This window comes from Anoplopoma fimbria, chromosome 9 (genome assembly GCF_027596085.1).
Source record: "Anoplopoma fimbria isolate UVic2021 breed Golden Eagle Sablefish chromosome 9, Afim_UVic_2022, whole genome shotgun sequence".
Lineage (NCBI taxonomy): Eukaryota > Metazoa > Chordata > Actinopteri > Perciformes > Anoplopomatidae > Anoplopoma > Anoplopoma fimbria.
The window spans coordinates 14,096,159-14,113,217 of record NC_072457.1 but is presented as its reverse complement, the minus strand read 5'-3'; the positions used below and the strand labels follow the sequence as shown (position 1 = coordinate 14,113,217).

At 42.7% G+C, this 17,059-nt stretch overlaps 1 protein-coding gene across 1 annotated transcript in view; it reads left to right on the top strand.

The window, feature by feature from the left end:
• Nucleotides 1-16,553, top strand: part of fbxw7 (F-box and WD repeat domain containing 7) — a 114,118-nt gene extending 97,565 nt beyond the window's left edge. The window contains exons 9-15 of the mRNA XM_054604657.1: nucleotides 868-991; nucleotides 1,179-1,315; nucleotides 1,987-2,100; nucleotides 8,447-8,628; nucleotides 10,243-10,468; nucleotides 11,770-11,980; nucleotides 13,854-16,553. Of these exons, the coding sequence (XP_054460632.1) occupies nucleotides 868-991; nucleotides 1,179-1,315; nucleotides 1,987-2,100; nucleotides 8,447-8,628; nucleotides 10,243-10,468; nucleotides 11,770-11,980; nucleotides 13,854-14,122 (1,263 nt within the window). The 3' untranslated portion in view covers nucleotides 14,123-16,553. The remainder of the gene's footprint in view (nucleotides 1-867; nucleotides 992-1,178; nucleotides 1,316-1,986; nucleotides 2,101-8,446; nucleotides 8,629-10,242; nucleotides 10,469-11,769; nucleotides 11,981-13,853) is intronic.
• Nucleotides 16,554-17,059: the final 506 nt, after the last annotated feature.

The window sequence follows — 17,059 nt, the reverse complement described above, 5'->3', positions numbered from 1 at the left end:
GGAATATCTATGAGTTTTGGACATTTGGTTGGATAAAACAAGCAATATGGATAAATCAACTTAGACTGTGATGAATTATAAACAAATTATCAAGGAAATAGTGGGCAGATAAATCTACAATGAAAAATAATTGTTAGTTGAATCTAGACTAGATCCAAGAGCCACATTAAGACTGTCAAACATTACAAACCAGTCTGATTCTCCTGGTTCTCCTGATGTTCATGACACCACTCCTGAATTTATCACCCAGAGTATCGAGGGTCATTATCGCGGATTATTGTAATATAATAAAAGAACAATATTTACACCACCGGATACAAAATGAACCCATAATCTTTACCCTTTTTGTGATGATACAGAGCTTCTCTTGTCCTGATTGTTGATCCACCGCATTGTTTCTATAAAACAAACATTGTGTGTTGACACCTTTGTCCAAATATATACCTGTTACAATATGTTTGAAAAAATCAGCAGACCATAGTGGGTTTTTTTTTCCCTCTATTGCTCAGGGGTCCAGATTTATGCTCATCAAACCAGGTTTTGTGTCAATTTATGCCGGCTTTGGGCTTAACGAGCTGTAGCCCCGACACTGTTACCGGCTCCTATTGTGTATATTTTGTTAGGCTTTAATACAAATGTTGATTCAGTTTAATGGTAATACCATCGTTTACCCTTGTTCAGTCAGACTCATGCTGTTAATATTTTGCACACAGTTTGTTCTCTTTTTGTTGTTGTGATTTAGTACCTTCAAACTTCAAGGTGTATGAGGCGTTTGTACCGTTGTATGCACCCGCAGCAGTGAATAATGTGTCCTTTTTGTGTCTCCTTTCTCCACTTACACCTCTCACATCCCTCATCTTTCAACAGCTGGCTTTGTACGTGCTGTCGTTCCTGGAACCGAAGGACCTCCTTCAAGCAGCCCAGACGTGTCGCTACTGGCGCATCCTGGCAGAAGACAACCTGCTGTGGAGGGAGAAGTGCAGGGAAGAAGGTAAGTCTTAAGTCTTTGCAACAGATGCAGACAATAAACATGCAATCACACAGCAGGAGCAGTCTGGAGATACCGCTGTGGGCAATGCTGAGCCTAGAGATGCGGTATAACCTGTTTTTAAAATAAACTTTTAGAGGACAAAACTTGAGCCTTAATCCAATCTTCTTCATTCTTTGTCTCCTCGTAGGCATCGATGAGCCTCTGCCCCTCAAGAAGAGGAAAATCGTCAAGCCCGGCTTCACCCACAGCCCCTGGAAGAGCGCCTACATCAGGCAGCATAGAATAGACACCAACTGGAGGAGAGGGGACCTCAAATCACCCAAGGTAGCTTTGCCCTCAAACTTAGATTCCCCCAGCAAGTGGACGATCTTATAGACCTGATATAAAAGTGGCTTTGAGTCACAGAAAGTTGATGGAAAGTTAGTGGAAAGTCAGGTCTCCACAGTATCCCCGTTGAATAATAATTGAGCCGCAGCAAAGGATGATCTTACTCTCCTTCAATGTAAAGACTGTATTTGTCCTTTTGCCTCTTCAGAAGTTTCACATAAAGCATGAGCAGCATGCTGGAGACCATCCTTAATGGGCCCTTGTGTGCTTTAGCGCCTTTTGAAACAGCTGTGGGTCATTTTAGGCCGCCACTGATGTAAATTTGGTTTCTGTGCTCTTCATACTTCTTTGCGTATGCAGTGTGCTATGACGTTTGCTGAGCTGGCAGTCCTGTGACCCAGTAACACACACACACACACACACACACACACACACACACACACACACACACACACACACACACACACACACACACACACACACACACATTGCTTAAAGAGCCGTGTACACCTGCAGCGCCTGGTGACATTTTCCTCTTATCTCCCCTTTGATGTACAAAGCACAAGAGATGCCTCATTGTCAGCCTGAATTCTCGCCGTGTCATTCTGCATCCACCCCATCGGTCATGTCCTTCTCATTGCGTCTCTTTTGATCTGTCTCGTCTGAAGGTGCTGAAAGGTCATGACGACCACGTGATCACCTGCCTCCAGTTTTGTGGCAACCGCATCGTCAGCGGCTCTGACGACAACACGCTCAAAGTTTGGTCGGCCATCACAGGAAAGGTACGGGTTAACTGCTTTTTCTATTTCCTGTTTGCTCCTTTTTATCTGAATGGCTTCCTTTTTTCTTCTTCACTGTTGTCAGTAGTTAATGGACTGTAGGCAAGTTCAAGCTGAATTCACTCCATTGATTTTTCCAACTGAAAAGTGGATGAGACATCTAAATTATTAAAAACATTTTGCTACCTGTACCATCAACATAGTTAGTAATAAATAACATGCTCCCCATTAAGTGAAAACCTCCTGGCAAGAATCCATTGTACCTGTCTATTCATACATTTTGCGGTTTTGCTGACTTGTTACACAGCACATGTCCGCAAGAGGTGTTAGTATTCAGAGCTGAGGCTGGTGCAGCTACACAGGACTTGGCTGCAGCTTTACGCCGCTGTGTATTAAAAAGAAAAGCAGTGGTTGTACTGTGGCGTAGGAGAGAGGTTCACAGAATGTTGTGAATCGCAGCTATTTCATGGCTCAGTGTTGGACTCCATTTTCAAAAGAGACTTTTACTAAAAAATGTCCTCTATAAACTGTTGTTGCATATTCCTCTTTTCCACTCTTCTTCCTTTTACTTTGACTTGGTGAGTAATTGAGAGAAGTGGAGCTGTGAACCTGAATAAAAATACATCATAGAAAAGCCTTAAGAGAAGTTGATATTCTGCATGATCACACTGCAGTAGGTCTCTCTTTGTGTTGGACACAATATATACCAGAGAGTTTGCTTTTCATTGCTTTAAAGACTCTGTCCAAACAAATAGTAACGTTGGCATTAAGCCAGCTGGTGATTACACGCATATCAGTCTCGTCATTTGCTGATCTGAACAGATCTCGCCAAGGTCATCCGATAGCCATGGAGCACGATTCGGCTCTCCTTCACCCAAAGACATCTGGATGACGGGTTGTTGAGTTACAGCCGCAGCGGATCCACATCGGTGGTGGAAGTCTGTGATGAGTCACATCACCAGCGGGCTTGAAAAGCTTTATTGTGAAACCACCCTGCATTCAGACGGACGTCGCAGACACACACGGTTCATTGTCTGTGGTTTCGACAACGCTAATCCGCCTAAGATTTGTTTGTTTACATTAGTCATGAAGAAGAGATGAGCCTAAATCCGTTTTCTGTTTGGGTGATGTATTCAGAGCACACACCCCCTCTGTGGATTTCATCTCTTTGCCTCCTCAGCTCTCAACACAAGAGAGAGAATCTCTCGCTGGAGACGAATGGCCAATTAAGCCTAGTCAACCATTTCAGGTGGAGAGTCCGTCGAAGCCAGTAAAACAGTAAAGTAAAAATACAATGGGATTACCAGCACCTGCATTTGTATTTTCCTCCGCTGTCAACATTCTTTATAGTCTCTGCCAGCCATTTGAGGACTTGATTGCTACGTTTTCCTCGCCGTCAGTTGTCCCCGAGAGATGCCAGCCTGTAAAGTGGCTATCAGTGATCTCAAGGTGTCGAGTAAAAAGACACAGTTTGCGACGGCCCTTGCCTCCAAATGCACCTGCCAATAACCATTTACTCTTGTCCTTCATATTCCAAATAATATCTACTCCATAATCTTCCTTTTTTAAAAGTGATGTGTTTGACCTTGATGCGCCTTTTACCTCTCTCACATGAACCCTCCAACTTCAGAGAAAGCTCAGGGTAACCAACCACAGCTCAGCCGCTAACACTTAGTTCTTACTCAGAATTGGATCAGTAAGAGATAGAAGCACGATAATCAACCGAGATGAAAAACTCTGATGTTAGTTTTTTTAAAGGTTCTCGTTTTGAAACCTGAAGATGTTTTCTGTCATCGGAAAAAAGCAGTCTCTCTGGGATAATGAGTTAATGAGTTACAGATTACAAGGGTAAATTGGCTCATACTCTGGGAGATCAGCGGCTTATGTCGTTTCTTTCTTCAGATGAGAGATTTGAAATGCAGCTCCGGCGGCTTCCACTGCAGGGAGAGGATATAAATTGAGGGGACAGAGAGAGAAATTGGTCATAGAAATAGACAAGATGTGCCAGAGGTAGAGCGGCGTTAACACCTCTTCTCAGGCCACTTTTGCTGCTATTCCACAGAAACCTTTTGTCCAATTTAGAACGATCAAAAAGATTCTCACTGTGATGGGACAATGTGGGGCTGGATCAAGTGGTGTTACATCACTTTGGCACTGTCCAAATGTTATCGTGTGTCTCCACACACGGTGTCCTCTACACATCTCTAAATAGTGTAAACGTTGTGATGCCGGACAGATTTAACAGATGTTACTATCAATAGTTTATTTAATACGTCTAGTATCCTTTTCTTCTGTTCAAGATTTGTCTGTGAATCATGTCTTTTTTTTTAAACTCACTGGACATTTTGAGCACAGAAAGCAAAGTGTCCCATCACATTGACAAGGTTGTTTGCATGGACGTTGGTTCATTTTAATATATTTCAATAAATATTAATCAGTGCAGGACTGCCAAATCTCCTCGATAGTGTTAATGTTTCCTCTTTGCTGCCTGTTTTTTCTTGCCCTTGATCTATCTTGTTATACAAAACACAGAGAATTGAACCCTTGCTGTGAGGCAATCCTAATTATTATACGAACACATTATATGTAAATGCCTCCACACCTCTGGAAGCACTGGGCCGTTGCTTAGCGATCAGGTCAGACAATGGGGACTTGATTGTGGTGAAAGTGTTGCATCAGAGATTTAACAAACACCGGAGTGCAAGATTAAATAAGATTAATCAGATTTGCACTCTGTAGGAATTTCAAAAAGCTTGTTTCGATGCTTAGACGACACCTGAAGGCTTTCTGTCTTTCTACCTGATGGACCTTAGGCCACGTCCACACTAACCCGTTTTCAAATGAATCCGCATATCTTTTTCTCCGTTTGCACCGAGCGTCCACACTACACCGCGTTTTAGGGCACCGAAAACGAATAAGTTTGAAAACGCCCCAGAGGACGGAGAAGTTTGAAAACGCTGCGTTTTCCTGACAGTGTGGATGACTGAAAACGAACACGATGACGTAGGCACCGGCGTTCGCTATTTGATTGGTTCTTAGCAGTTATGACGTGTCATTCCCTGATTCGTCACCCCCTTACCACGTGACCCCTTTCCGTAAGAGAACAACAACAACAGCCTTGATACCGATCGACTACCAGGTTAATTCAACATAGACGTTCAAACATGTAGGGACTTAGGACCCAGGGGAGCACAGGTGACCCATGGCAACCCGGAGGGGGTTAGCGGTCTTTGGCTTCAGCTGGAATCCGCTGTTATGGAGCGATTAGAGGGGCGTGTCCCGGCCTTAGCAGCCCTACAGAACGGACTAATGACGTACTTGTGTTAACCAAATGTATGGACCCATAACCTAGTAAACTTCGTTTAATGACTGTTCATTTAAAGTACATGTGCTGTCTGTGTGGGAGAGACAGAGTTAGACCTGCAGTGTTGTAACTAAACTTGAAAAATAAAACTTCTAAAAACTTCCACGAAATGTGTCTGAGTTCATGGAGGAAGATTTTAGAGGAAGTTCTTAAGAATCAAGCACGACGAGTATCAAGAGTAGTGTAATCTATTATCTGTACCCAAGCAACCAATATACTTCCTGTTTACACCGGCACGCGCATGCCCAGTGTACGTGAATAGTCACGTGATATTCGTTTTCAGGGGAGCAAGTCTGGACGCACATAATTTCGAAAACGATGCTGAAACGCATGTGTGGACGGAGATCTGAAAACCCCGTTTTCATTTGAAAACGAGTGAAAACGGGTTAATGTGGACATGGCCTTAGTCTCTGGGCATCCTCCAGCCTCACTGAAAGGTGTCAATCTTCCACGCACAAACAGCCGCACACCTCTCATCGCTTCAAAGGTGGCGGCCTGGTGCTTAACAGAGCGGCGCATGTCCTTGGTGGTGCCTGTCAGAAACAGTCCCGGCTGTCAGGGTCGATCTAAGATGGCAGACCTGTGGGCTGCCGTCATACCCAGAGAGAGGCGTCCACCGCCAGATTTCCAGTTTGACTAGCAGAAATAAGAGATGGCTTTTTGAGCTGTAAACTTAATTGGAATATTGTGAAGATAAATTAGGGTATTATGGCCATCTAGCATTTATGCAACAGAGGCTTTGTATTGTGTCTCCATGATAAAGCCTTTTCCTGTGGAGGAAAACAACGTATCTGTGCATATGAGACATGATAACAGACTGCTGGTATTTGGAGTCGACCAGTAAATTATACCCATGTTGTCAAAATCAGCAGCAGTGGAATGGACGGGTCTTAAGACCATTTTTTGATTCATCTCCCTTATTCCACCAGCATGTTTCTGTTAAACAAGCTGCGACCATGGTCAGTTTTAGCTGTTGCAGGGGAAAGCATGCTAGTGGATCAGTTGATTAAAGTGACTCAACATAAAATTACTTTACTCATTACTTTATCTATCAGGATTCAATGGAAGATATGTTGCACATACCAAGGGCGACTGACCAGAGATAAGAGAGGAAAACCGATAAAAACTGAAATTTTGGGCTATTATAGTGGTTTTATTGGTTTACGTATTTGTTAGCTTAGCTGCTAGGGTATTTCAACATTTAAAATAGCATATATGATCACCAGAGTTGCCTTCATTGTTAAAACTTTATCTAAGTGTAGAAACAGTTTTAGCAGATATACTTGTGAGCTGTGTTATTAGACATTAATTTTCCACGGTAGAAGTACTGGCAACATCCAGAGACATCTGATATCTTTTTTTACTGACAAACTGTGAAATCCGTCATTTAAAATGATGTGATAACATGTGACTAGTCCTTAAAGAAGCCTTTACTGTAGATTCAGCTGTAGCCTGAGTGATCCTTTAATCATGCAGTGTGCGTGTATAATGTGATTTCTTTACCTGAGGTAGTTTATTTTAACCTTTTGCAAATCATTAGCTCCATCAGCTTCAGCCCTGTTATCCCTTATTTTCTGATATTTCCTACTAAGGCAAAGAATGTGGCTTTTTCAATACAAAGAAAGAGCTACAGAGCAGCAAATGTTAAGCACAATATAGAAACGCTCATGTGTTTATAAGAAAAGGTTCATTAAAAGAATGCACATTATCTTTCACTCTCAGGGACAGCCTCATTTTGTGTTTGTTTCATAGACCGATTAAGATGCTTAAGCCCTCCATTTCAGGTGCTCTCTTCCCACGCAGCGTTAGAGTAGGGCTCTCATCACACACTGTGATTCTTGTTATGGAACCTCGACCACTGGCTTCAATTCACAAGGGAAAATCTTGCATCCTCGAGAGTATGATTACAATAAACTGCAGGCCTGTGGTTAAGTATTACAGAAGAAAAGCAAATATTTATCACAAATGTGGATTAAGATGCAGGCTTGGCAACAATGCTGTAAATAATCCTAATAATGTACCACAATATTTTAAAAAAATTGCCATGTGTCTGCCTTGTTTTAAAATGCAGAATAAATTGTAATTTAACCGGATATTCATATTCATTTCACTACGGTATAAAGCTCAGAAAAAGCACCGTGGTGATAAAACAAAAGACTTTCAACACTGTAGTGAGGTTGATTGTCGGGTCACGCCACATTGGCCCACAGTTAATGAAGTGATTCTCTTTATCGGGCAACAGAGAGGGCGAAGACAGGCTGCAGCAGCATCATCCTCCTCTATCACCCGCTGCAATAAAAGCTCTCTCCCTGCGCCGCCATCCTCTGCTCAGCGGCTTATCAGCTGCATTCATGGGGGTCACGTGTTGAACACTTCATATACACGCTCCACTCTGAACTCGACATGACTACATCACCGGCAGCCGACCTCGTCCACAGTTCACTCCGGTCCCCAAATCATTTTCATTTCAAGCTTTTAGGTCAATTAAATCTATGGGCAAATTAGAAAAACTGTGGGAACGCAAATTCAATTGATCAGAAAGATTTCCATAACTACTGTAATCAGTAGCTAATCTACCATCCCTAATGAGGATGAATGGGTGCATTTTTTTAATTGAAGACTGTTGTAAAAACCTTTCTGTAAAGAGAAGGAATCCTCTGCTTTTTCCAACTGATAAGTAAAAGCAATTAAAAAAGCTCAGGGAGAGATTTTGTCCCAGCAGCAGGTTTTCAACTACTTGGTTCTTCTTTGCCTGGAAAGGTCACATAAATTTAATTCTTCTTGACTTCCCCCACCCGAAGGCAGTAGGAGGTCACAGTGGGAAAATGTGCAAATTTGATTTTAACAAAACTCAAATGTGAAGCATATGAATGAAATCAACCTGAATGTCTTTGAAACTAACTTTTTCTCTGATCCAACGTCTGCAGTAGCAGTGAGAAATATGCTGATCAAGATTTCTTCTTCTTCTTCTGCAATCTTTTTCAGTGTCTGCGTACGTTGGTGGGCCACACAGGTGGCGTGTGGTCATCCCAGATGCGGGACAACATTATTATCAGCGGCTCCACTGATCGCACACTCAAGGTCTGGAACGCAGAGACAGGCGAATGTATCCACACCCTCTATGGGCATACCTCAACAGTGCGCTGCATGCACCTACATGAGAAAAGGTATGAGGCAGATTTCACTATTACATCTAGAGCTGAAAGAGTAAATTGATGAGTTGATTAGAATATAAATCTGTTTAAGGTTTTATCCTTTGCTTTTATTCTGTTGGATATACAGAGCATACAACTTCAGGAAAGTGTGATGGCCATTATTCCTTTTTCCTTTTCTTACCAACAATCCTCACAAATGATCTGTTAATTGAGGAAATAATGGGAAGATGGAAATTTAAATGATCATTAGTAGCAGACCTAAATATACCCATTAACATGTTAATTAGTGAGCTTAATGAATCATTTTGTTGCAAACCAGTACATACATCTAAAGTTTTACTTTTGTAAAATTCTTTCTCTTTAAGGAATAGTTAGATAGACGCGAGTGATATTGATCTTAAAGTCTGTATGTTGAATATGAAGCAGTTCCCAGCAGGTGTTAGCTTAGCTTAGCATAGAAACTGGAAGCCGATGGAAACAGCTAGCATGGCTCTGTCCAAAGGAAATAATATCCGCTGGCCAGCTCACCAAATAACATTTTATATCTTGTTTTGTTGAAAACAAATAAACATTTGGACTATCCCTTTAATGTGCCCATGTGCTCTGTTATTATAAGAATCATAATGCCCGACTTCACAGCCATCCCAGCGAGCAAAAAGAGCATCTCTGCAACATCCTAGGAGGACAGTATCTCTATGAACGTGAGCATGTGGTCTCATAGAGATTAAATAGACCCTGTGAGCCGTCTTAAGTGAGCCGCTGCTCACTCATTCACTTAGTATTACACTCCGGGGACTCAAAGTGCTCTTTTCGCCTTAGGACCCACCAAGGTTTTTGTATAGCATTTGATTACCCACTCAGTGGAAATGCTGCAAGCTGCAGGCAGACAGTGAATAACATGCTGGTGATTTCCATCTATGTAGCGCTGTGAGGCATTTTATGAATAAAGAGTATGTTCTGTGTGTATTTACAGCATGTTTTTTTCAAATAGAAATAATTTTCTAGAATATGGAGGAATATTTCTCTCAGTCTGCAGTGTCGGGAATCTGATGAATATTAAGGAAAGCGGTGTCAATTCTTTACCAGATTTAAATATGTATTTCATGTGTCTCATTTTTAAATAGTAAACTTAAATGATATCCTCAGTACAGTGTTTTTACAGTAGTAATCTGGAAAAACAATGTCAAACTTGAGTAACAATCTTCCCTAAAGGGAGTTTCCCTTTCTGTAACCTGTAATATATCTGGTTTTTTTCTCCATTCCGGGTGAAGGCACTGCTGCAGGGCGGCTGTTTGAGTTAAATGGGTGTTTTTGTGCTTTCAAGTATGAACATGAATGTGACGCTTTAGGTTGCTCGAAGTCAGAGGAGTGAAAGAAGATGTTCATACCTGTCTCATTATTCTGTCAGTGCAGCTGCCACAGTATAAATCTATGGAATTTAATCTTACAGAATGAGTTACTTGTAGGAGACGTTAGTCGTGTGGGAAAGTTAAGCTCAACATTAAGTCTTCACAACAGTTTTGACTGTTTTGCTGCACCCAGACTCTTACATGCAACTGTCTCTTAAAACGTAATGTTTAACAACACGTATCTGACTCTCGTTGTGTCTCTCTGGTTTTCTCTCAGGGTGGTCAGTGGCTCTCGTGACGCCACGCTGCGCGTCTGGGACATCGAGACGGGTCAGTGTTTACACGTCCTCATGGGCCACGTGGCGGCCGTGCGATGCGTCCAGTATGACGGGCGGCGGGTGGTCAGCGGTGCCTACGACTTCATGGTGAAAGTTTGGGACCCTGAGACGGAGACGTGCCTCCACACGCTGCAGGGCCACACCAACAGAGTGTACTCGTTACAGGTGAGCGGCTTCAGACACACCTACAGCAGTGGGGAAACAAAGATGCTCTGTGTTGTTTTTTTCCCAGAGCATCCAATGCAGGATCGGGGTGATCCAGCTTTTCATAAATACAGTTTGAACTTAAAGTCCTTCCTGAGGTCTTAAAAAGCAGCTGGTTAAAATCAAATGATATCATTTGATAAAAGGGGTTGCACCATTAAAAGTTAATTGCATCTGGTTAAGACTGTAAACTGGTTGTTAGGAAACTATTGCACCACCAAAGTAATCCAATGAAACTGGGAAAAAAAAGTTTTAAGAGAGCCAAATTAAATAGTCAACTTCAAATTCACTTCCAATGTAAATTACTTTGTCTAATTAATATACCAGATAATATTAGATAATGTTAACCTTACTGACGTACTTTGGTCATTCGGTCTAACGTTATTAGATTGAAGTTTTGTAAATCAACTTGTTATTTTTTTAATTTTCTTAAGAGTTTGTATTTAACAGCAATTTAGATCAAGTGCATTTTACACTTCAGTCTAAAGATATGAGCACACTAATGTTAGTTTGGTCAGTTAGTTCAGTTGTTAACAGTTACACGTGGCAGTTACTGAGTGAAATATTATTTTTCTCTGTCAGGTTGTTGCTCTGTCAATGTGGCACACAAAAGGCTGTAAACAAGTCAATGCAATGTGATTGCTCTAACAATTTTTTTTATCTGTCTTGCTCATTTTTATCTATTGTTTTTAAATGTTTAGTGTAGCCTGTCCAAACGTGTGTGTGTGTGTGTGTGTGTGTGTGTGTGTGTGTGTGTGTGTGTGTGTGTGTGTGTGTGTGTGTGTGTGTGTGTGTGTGTGTGTGTGTGTGCGTGTGCGCGTGTGTGAGAAACCCTGCCTCTGTGTCCTCTAAGATGTCCTCTCACCCACTCTGTGTGATTACGGTGCACTTTTAGCCGGAGCCATCAACCTCAGAGAGGAGGCTGTTTACTGCACTGATAGATTGGTTTTTGTAGCACGCTGCATCTTTAGGCTTCTTTTAAAGTGTTGATGCTCTGCTATTGGATTTGTGAATACAAGGCAACGTTTCACACAGATCAATAAAATTCATTCATTTCAATTGGTTTAATCTTAAGTTTGTTAATAGAAAGAAAGTATGCGGCTCCTGCCTCAGCTGCGAGTCAAAGTGACGATTACTGTTATCTTGAAGTGGCAGCTTGATTTTCAGCCAGTTTAAAATGAATTTCATCAACATTCAGTCTGCTTTCACAACAGAAAATAAAGTGTGTTGAGGCTGAACTTTTGATCCTCTCTGCCTTCTAGTTTGATGGGATCCACGTGGTGAGTGGCTCCTTGGACACGTCTATAAGGGTCTGGGACGTGGAGACGGGCAACTGCATCCACACGCTGACGGGGCATCAGTCCCTCACCAGCGGCATGGAGCTCAAAGACAACATCCTGGTCTCGGGAAACGCAGACTCCACTGTCAAGATCTGGGACATCAAGACGGGCCAGTGTCTGCAAACACTGCAAGGTGAGACTGCCATCCCAGCATGCTGTTTAAGTTTGAGTTTAAGTTTGGCTTCAAGTCCAGCTTCTGCCACTCCAAGAGGTAGTTGAATGACTCTGAACGTGACCAAACCAAACTACAACATTGACAGTTAAATCGTACGAAAAAATATTGTATAACAATAATTCCATTACTTCGCTATATCTTTATATAGCAAATGGTTGTTTGCTGTTATATTAATGTAAATTTCAAATGTAGCACCTTTAAAAATCAATACATAAAATCATACATTATCTTTCTTTGCGTTACGTTATCGTGTAGACTGTACAACATTTGTGCAAAAAGCTGCAAAATCATTCAGATGTTCACGTAACTGTAAATAAACGTGTAACTTAAATGTAGAAAAGGGGGATAGCAGCCTTCAACAACAACAAAAAAGCACATAAGATGGGATTTAGACCGTCCAATTAAAATCCAGACCGCTACCTGTCTGTGTGTGGCAGTACGGAGCCGACACCTTGTGGTCCTGCTGGTCCCGTTTACACTCTAATTTCCTTTGTGTCTGTTTGAATAGTTCAAACTCCATTAGCCGCGGCACTGGTGCCTCACAGGAAGTTGGAAATCCTTTGCTGAATAGCAGCAGCAGCGAGCACCAGCGCCCCCGCCCCTAAATACCCTCATTAGCAAACTACGACCCACATGCTGGTCCCACAAACACCAACACACACACACACACCCCGCTGAACAAAGGGATGCCCCAGTGAGAGTCTGAAGACAGAGGGGAGGGATACGAAGGACGGGGGGGAGGATGTGTGTGTGTTCTGTAAAGATGGGGTGACTACAGTGAAGGGATGAAGGCCGGGGGACTTTGTAGGTCATATAATTAGGTCAGCGGACAATTTCTGCTATTCATTAGTGTGTTTTGATAAGACAATGGCCCGGCAACAAGGTCGTCACTGTCAGCTGAAGAGAGCGAAGGTAATGATGGAGCAGGGCTTTGTTGTGGTAATGCAGGGAGGGGAGGAGAGAGGCAGGCATGTTGGGTGGGGGGGGGGGGTTGGTGCACAGCTCTATTGTATACTTGAGTAAATAACAGCCTTTAAACTAAGTGGAGACAGAAATGGAAAATATTTGAAAGCTCGGTGATGGCGAGATTTAAAAGAAAAAATTCTCTGCAAATTGATTGTCAAAGCGGAAAGAAATTTAATGTGTCTGAATGAAATAGCTGCTATAGCAACCTCCGGTTAATAAAATAATAAATATATAAAAGCAGTTCCTTTGCCAGCACTGGATTCTGCGCTTGTTCGTGCTTTGTGTCGCCCTAATTGATTTAATTAAGATATCATTTCCAAGCCCCTTGGGGAAATCTTAAGTCACTGCACACGTAGAGTCACAAATAAAGTCACTTCAGTGAAGGCTGTAACAGCCGCCATCTTCACTTAAAGTGTGGCCTCCTGCCAGCTACAAGCTACCAGCACACACAAACACACAGAGAGCAGGCGGAGGTGTAGCTGGAGCTGCTAAGCCTCCGTGACAGTGACAGCCCGAGTCCTAAAGCTGCCTACAGTTAGAAGTCTTGACTACACTGTCACAACAGCTCCAGGAATAAAGGAGGGGAATTCTCCCTTTGTGTCTCAGAGGCTTTGAGTAATTTATTCTGAATCCAAGTCTCATTTCAAATTCACCCATCCACATCTCTATACCCACTACATCACTATATTTATTACAAATTGCTGTTTTTGGCAAAATTATACCAGGAACTACAGAGGCCCAGGCATGAAACTGTTTAGTGGAGGTGGAGAGCACGGTCGAGGGACTAAGTTTAGACTGTGGTTCCTCTGGTAGGAATGAAGGTTTCTTAACGTCCTTCTAACAATCTGTCTCTTTGTGCGTTCAGGTCCCCACAAGCACCAGAGCGCCGTGACGTGCCTCCAGTTCAACAAGAACTTTGTCATCACCAGCTCGGACGATGGCACCGTTAAACTGTGGGACCTGAAGACGGGCGAGTTCATCCGAAACCTCGTCACTCTGGAGAGCGGCGGCAGCGGCGGTGTGGTGTGGCGCATCCGGGCCTCCAACACCAAGCTGGTGTGCGCGGTGGGCAGTCGCAACGGCACAGAGGAGACCAAGCTGCTGGTGCTGGACTTTGACGTGGACATGAAGTGAGAAGGGAGACGCGGTTGGGGGGAGGACGAAGAGAGCGAAACCGCGGAGAGGAAGGAAAAGAGAGGGGGATGTGGAGATGAGGCACCTAGAAAAACCGGAAGGCCAAAGCCCAGAACTCTTCACCCCAAACTCGCAGAATCTACAACCACCACCACTGACAGTGGGCCGTCCTGTCCTCCACCATCAACTCCCCCGTCCCCCTTTGGGCAAATGTTACTGACAGAGCCACAGACCCTCACAAGTGTTCAGCCCCCGTTTTCGACCCCCTAACCACCAGCTCGCGGTGGAGTCGGAGGGGATCGGGCTGGAAACGAGGCGGCGGGGCACCACCGGTCCGTCCCCCTGATTGGCCGGGAGAAAGAACAGAGGAAGAAAAGGAACGACTGACGACGACTGAACTCTTTTGAAGCGACTCTCAACCCTTTCGGTTCGGGGTCCGCTTCGCACAGAGACTTGGTTTCGCTCAAGCCTGACAGATTTTGAGATGTACAGAGATATATTATTTTTTAAAGACCCCCCACACACACACACACACACACACACACACACACACACACACACACACACACAAACCCTTCTCCCCCCATCCCATCAGCGCGCAACCACCCATACACACACACACACACACACACACACACACACACACACACACACACACACACACACACACATACACTCAAACGGCCAACCAGGAAAGTGGAAAACATTCACTGTAGGAAAAGATTGAGGAAGGTGGGAGACATTTAAAGGTAAATTTCCACACATAGTCGCACCTAAAGAGCTGCTTGTTGAAGAGGAGAGCGAGCGATTGGAGGGTTCAGCCTGTAATCAGGCTCGTTTCTTGTCACTCCATTTCCGTTCTTATTGTCCTCCACTCGATTTTCTGTAGTTTTCTTTACAATATCGCACACAAACACAACTGTGAATTTCAATACGTTCTTGGTTTATCATATGAAAGGGGTTTCACTCATGTTTTTTTTTTTTTTTTTTGTATTTCTTTGCGGTTGCCAACAGCAACAAATCCCAGTATTAGAAACCTGCTCTGTTTAGGTTTGCTGTCATTATGTCACAAGGGTTGTTTTTCCCGTCTTTTTATTTGAGTTGTTTGTTCTTCCTTTCTTTTTTTTTTTTCTACATACCTGAGTTTGTCGCTCAGTCTCCACATAAACATCAGTGCTGTCCAGAGTTTTTCAGTCTAGCTGGGGTGGTTTTCTCAGTTCCAGTGCTGTGAAGAGAAGAAGTAGAGGTTCTTTGCTCTAAGCGCTGTGGATTAATGCCCCCGAACCCCCCGGCCCCTTCCCCTCTACTGTTTTCTCCCAGTGGCCAAACTGTATTTATGCTGCTAGATGAATGGAAAAAAGAGAGAGATGGAACTTTTACTTGCTGTGACGTTTTAGTCCCAGGCAAAATTCCAAATTGAACTCTATATGTTTGGACTTTAAGGAACAAAAGATCACAAAAGATAACATCCGACATTTTTGTTTTATTTTGTTTGTTTTTGCCACTGAAACTTGAGCCAAACGTGCCTCTACGAGGCTGAGAGGAGGGAGCGCGTCCGACAGATACTGACGGGATCGCCTGCAGAGAGGAAACAAGGGGGATGTACACTGTTGGCGTGTGTGTGTGTGTGCGTGTGTGTGTGTGCATGAGTGCGTGTGTTAGCGTGTTAATGGGCAACTTGTAAACACATTCCTTGGGACAACGCTCTCTCAGCCTGTTCTTTGGGGAAATGTACAAATGCTGTGTGGACTGGCAAAGAAAAAAAAACTAGCAGATGTATCGATTTTAACACGTGAATGAAAGAACTGTCCGTATCAGTGTGTGATTGTTGTTCAATTCAAAGATGTCTGAAGCAACAGAGGAGACCATCACAAGCATCAACTGACAGGTCGAGCTGCCAGGAGTCTTAGTGTTACATTGTGCTGCGGTTAAAATCCTCCGCGGCGGCTGCTCTGTGGCGGTCGCAGCCTCGAGGATTTTCAGTGGGGAAAAATAAAAACACAAAGGCAACAAGCGTGAACAGAAACATTGTAGCCAAACGAAATATCGTCTCAATCTCCAAGAGTCACAACTCAAGCTGAACTGTGAAAGTGGTATAACACTGTATATTAAAAAAGAAAAAAAAGAAAACAATCTTGCTCTATCTCCTCTCGTTGTTTTCTCCCTCTGTTTTAATTTATGATCTGGTTTGAGAAATCAGATTTGTTGCAGGTGTTTTATTTTTTCAGTTAATGTAAACTGCCTGGCAAAAAAGAAAAACAGACAGAAAAAACCTTAAAGGGATTGTGTATTTGTTTGATTCACTTAGAATTTTATTTTCTTATAACTTAAGTGCAATAAAATGTGGGTTTTTCTTTTTTCATTTCAAGCATATCGGTTGTCTGTTTTTGTTACCTGTGTGAAGGCATCTTATATGTTCAATAAAGCAAATTATTTGGTTAATTACATCCACGAGGGAATACTTCTAACATTTATTAGAGTGTGGACTTTGAAGACCAAATCGATCACCGCAAACCGGTTGTGTGATGGTCCATCATATTCAGCAGAACCTGGTAATGTTTGTCAGGTACAATTATCTTGATTATTTTTGTGTTAATCTTTGTTACATAAAGTCTCAATGGTCTTTGCAGGTCCACAAAAGAAACAGGTTCAAACCCAGAATGAGCTCTGTCTCTCAAAGTCAGGATATTAACTGGGATAGCGACACTCGTAAAAAAATAAATAATAATAATAATGACAATATTAAGATAAATTGATCAATTTGGTGATCTATCAGATGGGTACTGTTATAGAGCTAAAGCTAAATATAGCTCCTTTAAACTCCCAGGGAAACAAATTCAGTTTCTTACCTTCAAATCCTGCCAGCTGTTGTTACTTACAAAGCAAAATAGAAACACTAATGGTGAAATTACTGAATAAGTCAATAAGTAGAACTAA